The 15,764-nt window shown below is 39.3% G+C and overlaps 1 protein-coding gene across 1 annotated transcript in view; it reads right to left on the bottom strand.

Annotated features, from left to right (window-relative positions):
• Positions 1 to 15,764, bottom strand: part of LOC134806011 (lachesin-like) — a 50,815-nt gene that overhangs the window by 6,332 nt on the left and 28,719 nt on the right. The window contains exons 2-6 of the mRNA XM_063779212.1: positions 13,000 to 13,103; positions 6,687 to 6,894; positions 5,183 to 5,338; positions 3,531 to 3,659; positions 379 to 516 (exon numbers count right to left, since the gene is read on the bottom strand). Of these exons, the coding sequence (XP_063635282.1) occupies positions 379 to 516; positions 3,531 to 3,659; positions 5,183 to 5,338; positions 6,687 to 6,894; positions 13,000 to 13,103 (735 nt within the window). The remainder of the gene's footprint in view (positions 1 to 378; positions 517 to 3,530; positions 3,660 to 5,182; positions 5,339 to 6,686; positions 6,895 to 12,999; positions 13,104 to 15,764) is intronic.

The following is a 15,764-nucleotide window of genomic DNA, read 5'->3' as shown; positions in this document are numbered from 1 at the left end:
TATTTTGTAGCAATTAATGAAATTAAAGTTATATTGTATAGCTATAAAGAAGTTTAAAAGGATTTAAGATACATACATTCAATTATTAAGGGGAGAGTCGGTTATATCCAGAGACCGGAATTCTCGTGGCAGTTTGAATTGTCATGGGAAGCATTTAACGACTTTTGATATGGTACCTACTTACTTATATCGATACAATGTAGAATACAACATCTTAAAAAAAATAAAGTAGATTGAAATAACCAGCGGTCTTATCGCTAAAGACAAACTGAATTCCTATAAAAAATCGACGTTTCCAATGGCAGTTCCATATTTGTTTTAAATAAGCAAATCTCTAGAAGTCTACATACTATTTATGGTGGAAACATAAAATAATACCTGATATAATCATGTCTCCGCGATCAGTGGTCCAGTAGTTAATGGAGGAGGGGTAGGCTTCGGTGTGGCACTCCAGCACCACGTCTTGGCCCACGTAGGCGGCTTCCAGCTGGTTCGGGATCGATAACATCGGTGGGACTGCGCACATGTTATTTCATTATTCATTTACTCCGTAATTCCGTCGTGTCTTTTAACAGAGTTTGGAATATAGATACAATGTCGCTAATGTAGACTCGCGAAGTTGAAGGTATATGTAGTAGGATCATATCATTCGATTTGATTGTTTCTATTATAATATCTTCACTCTTCAGGAACAAAACACTAAGGTCAGAATTGTCTTACTTTTACGACTTTTAACATTATGTCAATTTAAAATTATAGTGTATGTCCAATGTTCAGCTGTGTAAACATTTTATAAAAAAAATTACGTACTTAGTTACGATATTTGTTTGTGCACATAATGTATTTTATATAAGTAAAAACTTATTTAACATTATTTATTACAAGGTAATTACTTAATCTAGTGTACATTTGCATCCTAGACAGTATATAATAACAATATATGAATACCTACAGTTTAGTGAGCTATAGGCGCTCATTATAAACTTTTTAACAACTCTGTGTTTATAATAGATAACATTGACATAAATAATTATACTTTGTTAACCTAACTATCTTAAAAAGTATAGATAAAAACTCACATTCGGAGTGATTTTAATTCAGAAAGCCGTTGCGTTGGTTAATCGAGTAAAAATTACGTGAACGTTTTACGTATACCCGTGGAAATGAAGAGAGTCGCTAGTCGAGAGCCCGTGAACACTCGCGATATGGAATGTGAATTAAGGGGAAGACAGCGAGTCATTGGTTTCGGGGGCGAACGCGGAGGCGAGCCCGGCACGGGCGCGCGAGAGATAGTATCGCCATTATCGCGTCCGTACCGTATTCACGTCAGCATAATGCTCTAATTGGGCGCAATTACGGCCGATCCGGCGAAGGCGCCGTCAGGTAGAGACGCCATGTCCTCGTAAATACTCGTTAACGACGCCCGCCCTGAGAAAAATAATATTTCTGAACGCTGACTCCCGCCAAAAGAAAGCGACGTGAAAATGCTCACGTACTTACCAACGGAAGAATTTGAGGCCAAGTTAATGGGGCGGGCAAAATGTGCGGGCATTTTCTTTCTTCCTGATGAGGAAGTGATATTGGTACAATTTGCTTGGCTGCTGTTTTACGACCTCCATTCGCGCTGAGTGACGCGTGGGAGTCTTTACATTAAACTGCTAATTGATATTTATTTCATTCACTCCGTGACTTCGTGGCCGCTGTTCGGCTAAACGGCAAATGAATCTCTAATATTAAATTATAAAACTCATTTGTATTACCATGCACGTTTAGAGTGAAAGTTATTTAATTAAGAATGTTGTTGATTTCGAAATTACAAATTCCATGCTACATCAATAATTCAAGAGAACTTCACTAGCTTTTCAAACAGCGTATTGACAATACAGATGAGAATATTTATTTACCTGGGCAAGCGAGGTGATATTCAATTATTGTTATGCGGTAGTAAGTGGAAATAAAGGCCGAACTCTGACATCAATTTCGGTCCATGTTACTTCTTTCCAGTCGTATCCTCATTGCTGAGGGTCGTGATTACCAACGCTTAATACCACTTTCTTCCAGGCACTCCTATCCTGCGCCATTTGCAGGCAGGTCTGGGCCTTGAGTCCTGCATATGCCTTTACTGTGTCTATCCACCGGGTAGGCGCTCTTCCTCTACTTCTCTTCTCTTCTACGTGACCGACCATCATCAATACCTCTAGACTATCTTCGCGTCTAGCCACGTGTCCGAAGAATCGAAGTATGCGCTGTGTGCAAATAGTGGAGAGTCGTGTTCGAATTTTCAGCTGGCTAAGGATCGATTCGTTTGTGCGGCGGTAAATAAATAGCTTCCTAGACCATAACTCGTAACTCGTAAAGCGGCGAAAGGAATTGTACCTATAAAGAAGCCTTGTGAAGTACAGCTGCCACAACGTTGTTGGTTTAAGAAACGGGAGCCGCCCATTGTATGTAGAATACAATATGTTTAATTATTTCCTCCTGATTTGTCAAATTACAGAATAGATAACAGGCTATTATTGAATAAAAAGAGTCGGAAGACTAATAAATAAGATCTAATAATAGATAAGTACTTGGCGCTACTGACAATACCCGGCCACCACCAGGCTCCAATTTCACCACGGTGACAGGTGCGACAATTGTAAAACATCACTGTTGCTGACGTCACAGGCATCCATGGGCTACGGTTACCGCTTACCATCAGGCGGGCCGTATTCCTGTTTGCCACCATCATTGTTTTATTAAAAAAAACTTTATTATATCGGAAAAAAACAGATATTTCTCTTGCTAAGTTTATGACAATTGTCACAAGAAACACTACAATTGTCACGAAATTCCGACATATAACTCATTACCTGTCAAGAATTACCTACAATTCTTCTAAATCTTGACAATTGTCAGAAACTTCGCAAAAGAAATATCTGTTTTTTTCCGATATAATAAAGATTTTTTAAATAATACAATGATGGTGGCTAACAGGAATACGGCCCGCCCGATGGTAAGTGGTAACCGTGGCCCATAGATGCCTGTGACGTCAGCAACAGTGATTTTACAATTGTCGCACCTGTCACCGTGGTGAAATTGGGGCCAGCTGACGTCACCCACCATTTAATTGTCAGCTGACTTTTATATTCTTCAAGATCGCATCTTTTCTGTGATGTGACAAAATCACATTTAGGAAAAAATAACTAAAATATATTATTTGACGTTTGGTTGGCTACCGCTCCTCTACCCACTGGCGGAGCGGCAGGTGACTTTCAAGTTTCATGCTAATGTCAAACATTCCCACGCCGAAAACCTTGATGTATGAATAAATAAAACTGATATGATATTTTATGAATAAAACTGATATGATTCTTAAAGAATTACGTCTTGACATCTTATATGCAATTTATTCATGTACCTACCTACTTATAAGCTAAATATATCCCACCCTACATACCTATAATTAATTTGTGAACAGGTGGGAGAACTTTAGTGTAATGTTCAATAGGCAGGAAGTACAAAAACTTGACACAAGGAATATGACTTACATTGCACCATGAGCATGACACGCTTGCTGATAGAAGGCGGAACACCGTTGCTCGCAATGCACAGGTACGCGCCCATGTGCAGTCGCGACACCTTCGATATTGTCAGGTTCTCGCCGTCCACCACGTTCACTGCACACCAAAGATAAGTAACTTAAATAGAAGCTCTCGTAATATAACCATCTGAAAATTTCATATCAAAATGGGAAGCTCACGGTACCCTTTTAAATACGTTAAGTTTTTGTAAGCTCATGTTAGTTTTTTCCCATACGATTTTTATTTCCATACGTTTCGATATTTTTTCTGTGACCATAGGTATAAACTAGAAGGCTTAGTCGATCTTAATCTCAAATCTTGTTGATATGAATCTCAGAGATGCACAGATATCAGTTTCAATTTATGATGAGATCTTAAAAGTTTGAAGAGGTCTATAAAGAGGAGTACATTACAAAAGAATTATTATCTGCATAGAAAGTTGTATGCCCCATCAGTTTGTATTTTAGTTTTATGCATATATGAAAACTGTGATCATATCTAATTTAATTATAAATAAATACAAACCGTACATCATAGCATGTCAAGCGTAAACAATAAAGTAAATAGGTACCAGAAGATAATAATAAACCACATATTCTAGTGCTATCTAGCTCGATTGTTGATTCAATTGTGCAAATATTTCTGCTATGCGATGATTGTACAATTTGGTCTTATTGTGCGAAACAATCGCTTCAAGTCGTCCTCATTCCGCCGGAAGGTCTTTCCCGAACCATTGCCCAGAAATTCACTTCAACAAAATAGCTTTATCCCCTTCTAGAAATATATTTTAGGACAGAGACGGACTGATAATATTCGCGCTTCGATTATGCAATCGAGGGTGAGGTAGAGGGTTTTCGAGTTGCCCTCGTCGAGTGCCGTCCGTGGGTCCATTCACGTGAACTCCGGCTTGTACTTTCGCGCTCCAGAGATTTCCTTTTATTTCATCTGTTTTGTTTCGCCGCGAGAGAGCCAACGCCATCATAACGATCGAACACTCGAGAATTTGATCGGTTATTTGTTGGAAAAATAAGTGCTTCCAGCTGAATTTGATAATGGTGTGTGTTTTCGAATAGCAACTCAAATCGCGGTTGAAGGGCATTTTACTGAGCAATAATTTAAAGTATATCGCACTGTAGAATGAGGCTACGTACATAATACCACTTTGTGTATAGACATACTTACTTAGAGCTGTAATTAATGAATTGAAATAATCACGTGTATAAGTAAAAAATGTGTCAGAATCACAGATGATAACGAAAAGTTCTTTAGCATTTTTTACTTTTAGCGTTAACGTTTAGCGTATGTCACCTATACGGCTACCACGATTTGACATTTACGTTACCGACTGCGTGAACTCGATCGCATTAACCGTCTATCGCACCAATACATCAGTGCGAGCAAGATGGACTGCGTTCGAGTTTACGCAGTCAGCAATGTAAACGTCAAGTGTCATTTCGTGGTACGGCTACATCTTCAAGGGTATTTAACATAATATGAAATTTTTTATCATTTTACCGCCGTGATTATGGTGGCCTAGTGGTTATTATAGTATCTGGTTCGATTTCAGCCTAGGGCACTGTGATGCCCTGTTTACTTTTTGTAAAATGTTAATCACTGACCTGATTCGCCGTTGCAGTTGAACTCCTGGCCATCCTCGCGCCGCCACATGACGTAGGGCTCGGGGTAGCCCGTGGCACGGCACACCATGGTTACGTTCGTTCCCTCGCGCACCACCATATCCGTCGATGTCATATTGTCGATGATCACAGGCGGAACTAACCAAAAAAACATTGATATTTAAGACTAGAAGTTCGCTAGAAAAAAATAATTAATCACAATATACCTTAATTGCCGATATAGATATTAAATATTATAATGTAGGCAATATTAAATAGTATGTAGGCAAAATTTCCTTATAATAAAACTATAGGTGCAATAGCACCCATCAGCAATGCTGCAGCAGTAATATTATGTTCAACAACTAGAACGTATTATACGTTCAACAGCACGTTGCTGCACTCGTCAACCGAATGTAACTGAAAATACTGCTGATTGACATTATGGTAATGAAGTTTAGATTAGACAAGTTGTGGTCTGAGTTTTCCCTATCTCATGCTATAATACTAATACTCATACCTTGATTACCCTATGCCAGTAAAGAATAAAAGTGACAAATATATGTTATAAGCTTATTATTAGTTATATTTTGTTAATAATAATATACTTATTACGTGGTAGTTTTCCACATACGATGGTAGCTCACTATGAAAATGTGAGTATAAAAACGACAATTGTTTCACATTATTGCATCTTGCTAAAGACTGTAATAGGCTTAAAAGATTACGTGCCTATGTTTTACATAGATGTGATAATACAAACTTTAAGGCTATTTGTTGTCTGTTTATATTGATATATACAGTCATTTTGATCGAAGAATATTATCACGGAGTTCTAATTGGTACCTAAATAGTTAAATCTCGTAAATAGTTAATGTGAGAGTGTTTCCTCAAAGGCATCCCCGGGGGTCTGCGTCCTTTCAGTTCGTGGTTCCGTCGTATCCAAGCCTTTGCTTAGTCACGTAATCCCTACTCGGCAATCACGATCCAGTTTTTAGCATATAAATTCAAGCTTAACAGAGTATACTGCAACCTGAAATATGTCTATTTCGTGTTGATTTTTCTATTTGACATAGGTGCTTACTTACCTTGTACTTGTATTGGTTTTGGTCTCGCTTTCTACACCTTTTTATATACAAATTAGAGACACCCACCTACATATGTCATGCGATGCTTTGACACATGTAGGTATGGGCAAGTGTTATACTCGTAGGTACCTGTGCCTGTGGAGTATTTGTACCTTTAGAGAATGCCGGTAGATATTGAAATAACCACGGACGATAGACTTAAAGAACTATTAATCGAAGAGTATTGTAATTATTTTGTTTCTAATTGGTGACCCGAATACATACTTATCTACTTAATGATTGTAAAATAACCTCCTCCTTTTTTGAAATCGGTTAAATAAATATGATTTCGATGATTATGTTGACAGTTTTTGATTTATTATCTAAATAAAGTCTACTACAAAGTTCTCCTGAATGCCGGTCTAGGTGTGTGTACTTACCCACGACCTGCAGGTATCCTTTCCTGGAGCGCATGGGGTCGGTGTTGACCTGGCACATGTACCACCCGCGGTCCACCTCCTGCACGCTCTTGATGTGCAGGTACCAGGAGCGGTGGTCGTTGTATGACAGGCTGATGCGCGGGTTCTGCGTTATGATGTTGTGATGGATACTCAGGATCGTCTGCGTGTCAACACGAACCCATGCCACCTAAGAAAAGCGTTACAATTTTTTAAATGAACAGTTCTATATAGAAAACAATTTACTATGTAGAAAATTACAAGTCGGATTCAAAACTTGTGACCATTTTAGTGGCGTGTCGAATAGTATTTCTAAGTTATTAATCTTCTGCATCCTAAATGGTTTGACGGATTTAATGCAACTACACAAATGTGGTATAATTTAGATTCGTTCTGACTAGTTCGCGATCATCGTACTAAGTGACTAAAAGGGAAGGACGTGTGCGACGATTATTTTCATTGAGTGGAAAATTATTGCTTCAAGCCAATTCAAACTTTCAAAACTATAAAACAATTATCGCGCTAGTTCATTATATGCACACAACTTTGTAAATCTCAAAGGTAAGATCCACTTAGGATTTTACAACTAGCAATTCATTATTTAAACCAGACACCCAGCTACATAGAATTTAAACGCTCCACGTATAAATCATGCTCTAATTTCACTAACTAGTCGCCCTGCATGATTAATATCAGGTGAATCGTGCATTCCAAGCAAAGTGATATTAAGTTGGCTTGTTAAAACTTCCTCGCGAGCGCCAATGACGTGCAGCGTGCTCCGCGCGATTTCCAGAGATAAAACACCGCGCACCGGCTCGTTATTACTGACGGTGTTATCCTACTCACTACAATAAAATAAAACTTACATATATATTAAACAAACAGTAAAAATGTGCACTTGGCAGAATGATTTGTATCTTACCAGTACCTACATGTGACAATATAATATTGTAGTAAAACTTGCTCGATCTATTGCAATTCTGTAACGGATATTCATCCCATCCGATCCGGCAATAAGTGTGGCTTTTAGCGTGGAGCGCTGCACGTTGGGACCGATCGTATATCGCGTTCTTCGTGTATTATAAATTCAAAATAGTTTTAATATTGCCAAAGTTGAAAGGTTTTCCAATTCCACTACCTACAACAAAATGTAGCCGGTATTTTGTTATTTCACAAGGAACAATAACAACTAAGAAAAAGCAAATGTTGTCTCTTACAGGGACATAAAAAACCTTAGCCATCGACCGCGAAATCTAGCGTCTATTTCAACGAGTACAGAAGGAAAATTGGTCTAAAATGGCTTGAAAGTTAGTATGCGATTTTGTAATTTTTGAAGTGAGAAACTTAAAATTCATTTCCGGGAAAAATGAATAACAAGCATTGACGTATAATATCTAAGGACTGGCCTTACGGGCTATAAGAATGTACTGTAAAAGCAGCACTGATAATTCCGCTACTCGATGCTAGATGTAAACTACGAAAATAATAGTCGCTTTGGTACTAAAACTGATGTATGGAGTGAGCACTCTATGTATTTTTTCTCTATGGTATGAGGTACATAACAAGTAAAAGAGAGTATCTTGCAGCGTTTTGTACGTCTTTTTACTAACAGCCGTATTCGAACAATGAGATACGTCAAATACTAGATATTTAAACGATAAGGATTGGATATGTCAGTGTCAAACAAGTGTCAGAATTGACGTTTCTTCAAACAAAAACGTCACTTTTGACACTTGTTTGACACTGACATATCCAATCCATATCGTTTCAATATCTAGTATTTGACGTATCTCATTGTTCGAATACAGCTGTAGGACGTAGGTACAAAACGCCGCGAGACATCTGAAGCAACCTAAGGAAACTATCCTACCTATCTAATGGTTTAATGTGACTACCGTCAAAACATTACACAGGAACATAACGTCGCGCGCGCGCATCCGTTAAGGGTGGGTGTGCACTTTCGCTTACGGCGCTCCCATTGTGTCGTGATAATTTAAAATGTCGAACATACTTAAATGTAATTCGTGTCGTCTTGTGGTGGACGAACTTCTCGCGTATGTGCAGAATAAAGTTTCGGTGATTGACGATGTGACACTGATGCGGATATGTACGTCGGCTTTCACGAGCGATGAAATCAAGAAATCGAAGACACTGCTATTTGATGCAGTCTCCGCGGGTACGAGAAAAGTCACCCGAAAAAATAAAGGAAAGGAGGAGCGTGATTTGGCTGATATAGTGAATTTGTTTAAATCTACTGAACCAGACGACATCCCTGTATTTGTGGCCCGGCAGTTGGAAAAATTACCGCCGGTTTTATTTGACCATCTGGATTGCACTAAACTTTTAAAAGATCTTGTACGTGTACAGGCTCAGATAGACGAAATTAAAGCAAACTATGTCACTCGAAATCAACTGAACGACTTACAAATAGAGTTGATGGAAATCAAAAACGGATCTCTGCTACCCCAGTCAGTATGCAAAGTCAATAATAAAAGAGGAGCCTGGGCTTCTAATACGATGGATAGTGGACCAATGGGTTTATTGCATAATTCGACGCTTGTAAACGAATCCTGTAATGATAAGACGCAAGAAACATACGTACATCAACAACCAAATTGCAGTAAAATGTTGGAGGTAGGTGCGCAAAAACTGGTTTTTGAGTCGAGTATGCAGCAACGGTCAGCTGGTAACGATAACGGCAGCGCGATGAGTCATGTGCTTACGCCGAGCGAGACCGGCCTAAACAAAACGTTATCAGTTGATACAACCACGCTAGATCTATGCGCTAATACAAACAACAATGATTCTACGAATAAACGAACTGAAACTACAAATGACGAGGTTTCGGAGTGGAAAAAGGTCACTTATCACAGAAAACCGAGACCTAAGTATCGTTTTCAAGGCAAAGCCGGTATAGCGAGGGATTTAGAGTGCAATTTTAAAGCGGCAAATCGATCGACTGCGATATTTATTTCAAACGTCAACAAGAGTACTACAAAGGAAGACATAATTAAATACATATTTTCAAAGACTCAGGATACGGTGCAAATGCAAGAGATAAATATGAACACTAAAAGGGATCATATTGCTTTTAAAATGTTTGTACCACAAAATAAGTTGGACGTATACTTGGATCAGAGTTTATGGCCCCGTGGAGTTATCTTTAGGCGTTTTGTTAACTTTAAATATAAAAACTCGAACGGAGTTAGCTCTGTAGACGGCGTTGTAAACAAATAACAATGGAAACAGATAACATGCAAAGCAGTTACACCTTCGCTAGTTTTAATTGTAAAAGTGTTAAGCGGTCCGTGGACGGTATCAGAGAGTTATGCAGAACGTGTGATTTAATAGCCCTTCAAGAGACCTGGATTCTCCCGGATGATTTACCGTACTTGAGTACAATCGATGACGGATTTGGGTACACAGGTACATCTGCGGTGGATACGTCTGTGGGAATATTGCGTGGAAGGCCGTTTGGAGGAGTGGCCCTGTTGTGGAAAACAAGTGTTTTTCGGAATGTGTCGGTAATAAAGTGTGACAACAATCGTGTGTGCGCGATTAAAATTGAAACAGCTGATCGACCCATAATAGTGATGAGCGTATATATGCCAACAAACGCGTTAGTAAATTTGCCGAACTTTACGGAATGTCTCAGTGCGGTAAGTGCCATTATAAATGACCATAACGTTGACTCTGTATTTATTTTGGGTGATTTTAACGCGCATCCACAAGAACTATTTTATAATGAACTTACCGATTTTTGCAATGAACAGTGCTGGGCGTGCATTGACGTGGATATATTGGGTTCGGACTCCGATACCTACACCTTTGTAAGCGAGGCTTGTGGGTCATGTAGGTGGTTAGATCATTGTCTTGTCACGCAGTCCGCTGCGTCAGCTGTTCATAATGTTTATATTAAATATAATTGTTTATGGTCTGATCATTTTCCCCTTATTATCGAGTGTAATTTAAAAATACTACAACCTAAACAATTAAATAGTAATATAATTAGTAATAACTATAATAAGGTAGTATGGGGGAATAGAACAGACGATGATATAAAGTTGTATAGTCGGGAATGTCATAAGCGTTTGCGAAATATAGATTTTAGTGATGACTTTACTATATGTGCGGACCATTATTGTCACGATCCTGGTCACCACCGCGTTATTGACCGACTATATGCTAACATTGTGGGCGCATTTAGTGAGTCTGCTGTGCTTGGACGTAATACATCTAGGGGGCGTAAAAAAGGTCCGAGTATCATGGGATGGAACAAACACGTGAGTGGCGCTCATCGCGTGGCTAGGTCCAAGTTTGCTGAATGGGTATTCTGCGGAAAGCCTAACTCTGGGTACATATACAATGAGATGGTTGAAAGTAGGAGAATATTCAAATCCCGATTAAAATGGTGCCAGGATCATCAGGACCAAATAAAAATGGATGCTCTTGCTAAACAACATGACAGAGGTAATTTTAAGGGTTTCTGGCAGGGTACAAATAAGGTAAACGTTCGGCCTGGCCTCCCGGCGAGCGTCAATGGAATAAGTAAGCCAAAGGACATCGCGGACGTTTTTAGAAAGCACTTTCATGTCCAAGCACTAGCACGTACCGAGGTGAGTTCGTTTGGCACTGAGGCCAAATTGGAGGGGACACTGGTGAGATTTACAGCGAAAGAAGTAGCCAAAGTGATTCATTCAATAACGAGAGGCAAGTCCCCTGGCCATGATGGCCTCAGTGTTGAACACCTCCAACATGCCGGGCCGCACATTTCTAGAGTTCTTGCAATGTTATTTTCTTTATGCGTGAGTCACTCGTATCTTCCCCCCGACCTTATGAGGACTGTAGTTGTACCTGTAGTGAAAAACAAAACTGGAGACATGTCAGATACAAACAACTACAGGCCTATCTCTCTTGCGACCATCATTGCCAAGGTGTTTGATGGCATGCTTAATATACAGTTAGATAAACACCTTTCTCTCCATGATAACCAATTTGGTTTCAGACCTCGGTTGTCTACTGAAAGTGCAATACTGTCGCTTAAGCATGTCATCAGATACTACACGGACCGTAAAACCCCTGTCTACGCTTGTTTTTTGGATTTATCCAAAGCGTTTGACATGGTGTCCTACGAGCGTTTATGGAGAAAGCTTGAGAGCATTAATTTGCCTCAGGAACTAGTTAACATTTTCAGGCACTGGTACGGACACCAGGTCAACAGCGTCAGATGGGCAGGAGAGATGTCGGAGGAGTACAGGCTGGAGTGTGGTGTGAGACAGGGAGGTCTAACGTCTCCCTCACTCTTCAACTTGTACATGAATGCACTTATTGTCGAGCTCAGCAGTCGGCATATCGGCTGTCATGTGGATGGTATTTGCGTAAATAACTTGAGTTATGCAGACGATATGGTCCTGCTGAGCGCGTCAATGTGTGGCCTTCGCACCTTACTTAAAACCTGTGAGGAGTACGTTAGTGACCACGGTTTAATGTACAATGCCGTTAAAAGCCAGTATATGGTCTTTGAGGTTGGGTCTAAACGAGTATTGGACGTGCCCCCTATATATCTGAATGGCGTACCTCTGGAAAGAGTACAACAATTTAAATATCTTGGCCATATCGTTACGACCGACCTCAAGGACAGTGCTGACATCGAGCGTGAGCGGAGGGCTTTATGTGTTAGAGCTAACACGATCGCCCGGAGGTTTGCAAGGTGTTCCTGGGACGTGAAAGTAACGCTTTTTAGAGCGTACTGCACGTCTCTGTACGCGTGCAGCCTGTGGGCGAACTACACTCAGAAAGCCTACAACACCCTCCGTGTGCAGTTTAACAATGCGTTCAGGGCGCTGATGGGGCTGCCTCGCTACTGCAGCGCGTCGGGCATGTTCGCGGAGGCGCGCACCGCGTGTTTCTCCGCGAGCATGCGCGCGCGCGGTACCGCTTTGGTCCGTAGGGTGCGAGCTAGCCCCAATGCCGTCCTGGCCATGATTGCCGACAGAGTCGATTGCCCCTACATGCGGCATTGTTGCGACCGGCATGTTTTAAAATAATGTTTGTTGTGCTGTGAGTAGTATTTAGAATATATAGTGTATGTTAATGTTATTTATTTTGTTTAATGTAATTTTAATGTAATTGTATATTATTGTGATTATGAGTCCTCGTTACTCGAAATAAATGAATTTTATTATTATTATTATAACGATCTGCCTGATCTTACGAACGGCCGCCGACATATATAAGCCAAAATGATAATTCAAAGTATGCGTGGTGGCCTCAGTGGTGATATATTTAATCTTACCTTATAGCCCCGTAAGTCTTCGACAACGCACGCGAGCAGAGCGTCGCGGCCCACCGTCACCGTCACGTTGGTTACTGGCTCCACGAACCGTGGAAACAGGGATTCTGTAACAAGGAACAGTTTACTTGCATCATTATACAGAATAGAAATGATTCCATAATAGATAAAATGAAGGTTCACTATGTCTCAGTCCTAGATTTTTGTCTGTCATCATTAAGGTTTGCGAGTTATAGCTCCAGAAATTGTTAGAACCCTGTCAACAGTGACATTTCTTCAACCATGTTACTGTTGACTGCTGACAGATCATATCAAAAACAAATTCAGTTATTACAATAAGAATAAGCCTTCCGGTTGCCTTCCCATCCCTGCGCCGTGTGCTCGTCGCGTAACACACCCTCCCTGTTCCTCAAGCTCGTGCTCGGAATGTACGAATATAAGTAGTTACATCAATAAATATTATAGCTGTCAACGTAGACTAGATCACCAAAAATTTAGTTAAAGTTAAACTTAGATAGGTTAAAATAAAACTAAAAGAGTTCATTTCCTAATGTTTTTTTCTTAAGTTCTGTAGTACTACCCCTGCTATTTAGATAATTTTAAATCTCCTTTCCCCATCAAAAAAAGTTAAATACTAATAAATAAAAATATTTATTTCATTGTAACGTAAAATTTAAATAGCTGCCATCAGGTATCCTGGTATATTTAATTAAAAGAAGAGATGTCGTAAACATTAGATTCATTTTTAGATTTACTATGAAACTCCTTTTTGAAATTTAATAATCATTGCAATCGAATAAATTGGTCCGAAGTCAAATAAATACGATTTAAATTGAATTGACGAGGTTCCAAATGAATTGCAAAACAATCAGCAGAAAGTGTTCGAATAATAGCGAACGTATTTTTATATAATTGAAAGCACTAATTGCTACGGGATAGTACATAACATAAGGGGAAAAATCATTTATTTACATATAAGATAAGTACATATATGCAGTGGTACCTGTAGTAGGTTGTAAACGAAATATAAGTAAGTACATACGAGTATTTGCGACATAAAACAAGCAATCCATCAAAACTTGCATTAAACTTGTCTCCAACAAAGCAGGTGTCTAGTTGAAGTTTATTGATCGTCACCAATGACTCGATAGATACTTACTCGGGCGACCTTTTCAAACGTCCATTTTTATTTATTCATCGCGGTAAAGCGAATGCTTCCCTTGCTCTTGTGGCGCCGAAGCAGGCCAATTAGAAACTCTTACATTGATTGAACGTGATGGCACAAATTCAGAGTTACAATTTTGAATGGAATACGATGTTTGACTGACTTATATAACTTTTTTTTACACAGTTAGGACTAGTAAATATTTTTAGCTTTGAATTGGGTCCCATTAAGCATAAAGCATGGAATCTAGCATGCATGTAGCTTTTGTAGGAAAAAACTGTACTTTATTACCATTCGAATTATTCCGACCCAGCTATCGGCAAAATCGGTTGATTGTGTTACTAGCCAATTTCGGATTGCCTCGTTTGTTTTCTACCAGCTGCACATTGCTCTGAGCTATCTAAATACAAGAAGTATGTAGACAGGTAAATTACATCTCCCTGTAATATGTTTTGATGAAAAAAAAAAGATTCATGAACATGAAATTCCTTTAACCCTTTATCAGGCTAAGAGATACATATTTCCCACATACGGCACTTTAAACATGTGTTCTATTTTCAATGAGTAAGACTGACATTCGATTGTCATTTTTGAAATGTCAGCATGGTTAAGGGTTAACCACCAAATAAATGCGCAAAAATTTCCATTTGTCAATTTAACTTATCACTGTTTAGAGTCGATTCAGTAGTAACGTCACATCACAGCTAATGTGATACACATGTCGATACGCACGACGACGTGGCAAAGCCTGCAACAATCTATTTAGGCTAAACAACCTGAGACACGGAAAAATATCCGCGAATGATTGATGAGTGTGAACGCGAATAGAACAAATCCATCCGAGCCCCATCAATCTTTAGGCACGGCGGGCTCTCCCTGCAAGCGACGTCGCCGACTCTAATGAAAGAAGAGCTTACCGAGCAACGAATAAACAATCGCGAAATGTTGTTTCGAATATACCGCGAAGACTGATGATCGAAGGAATGTGCTTTTAAACTAGCCATGAACTTCTTTCGTAATTTACTAGCTCAGAGGATTTATTGCTGGCGTCTTAGCGGAATACGCGGTAATGTATACTGGGTCAGGTATATTTTATTTAAATTTCTGGGTTATTTATTATTGCTAGGTTGTTGTTCGGGTATTTTGAACGCTAAACGCTAGTTTTAAGGTTCTAAAGAGGTCACACGGATTTTTCTGGTAAATGGAACTTTATTCTAAATTCTCGGTGAAGCATCAAAGCACCTGCCATGACTTCCTTTGCGCAATCAGTTGCGACTAAATACGCGCGTACTGCGTCATATGCTACAAACTGCCGAAATAATTGTAACATAACTCATTATATTTATAGTCGTTTATTAAGGTTTTATTACTAATTGTTATTTAATTTTGTTTCAAATTTAAAACAAGGATAGATACCACGATGCAGGGATAGAACACTGACAAACAGACAGTATACACGTACACTCGTACAGTAGTATACATCCTGTATTCGTAGTGACGAATTAAATTATAAAGGAGCAGGCGGAATATTTAAACGTAGGGGAGCCGGGGGCTTAATGTAACAGGGGTAAGTAGTAACGCTCAATTTTGACGGGGAATTAAA

Source organism: Cydia splendana, chromosome 2 (genome assembly GCF_910591565.1).
Source record: "Cydia splendana chromosome 2, ilCydSple1.2, whole genome shotgun sequence".
Lineage (NCBI taxonomy): Eukaryota > Metazoa > Arthropoda > Insecta > Lepidoptera > Tortricidae > Cydia > Cydia splendana.
Note: the sequence above shows the minus strand (reverse complement) of the source record. Positions and strands in the feature narration are given on the sequence as shown.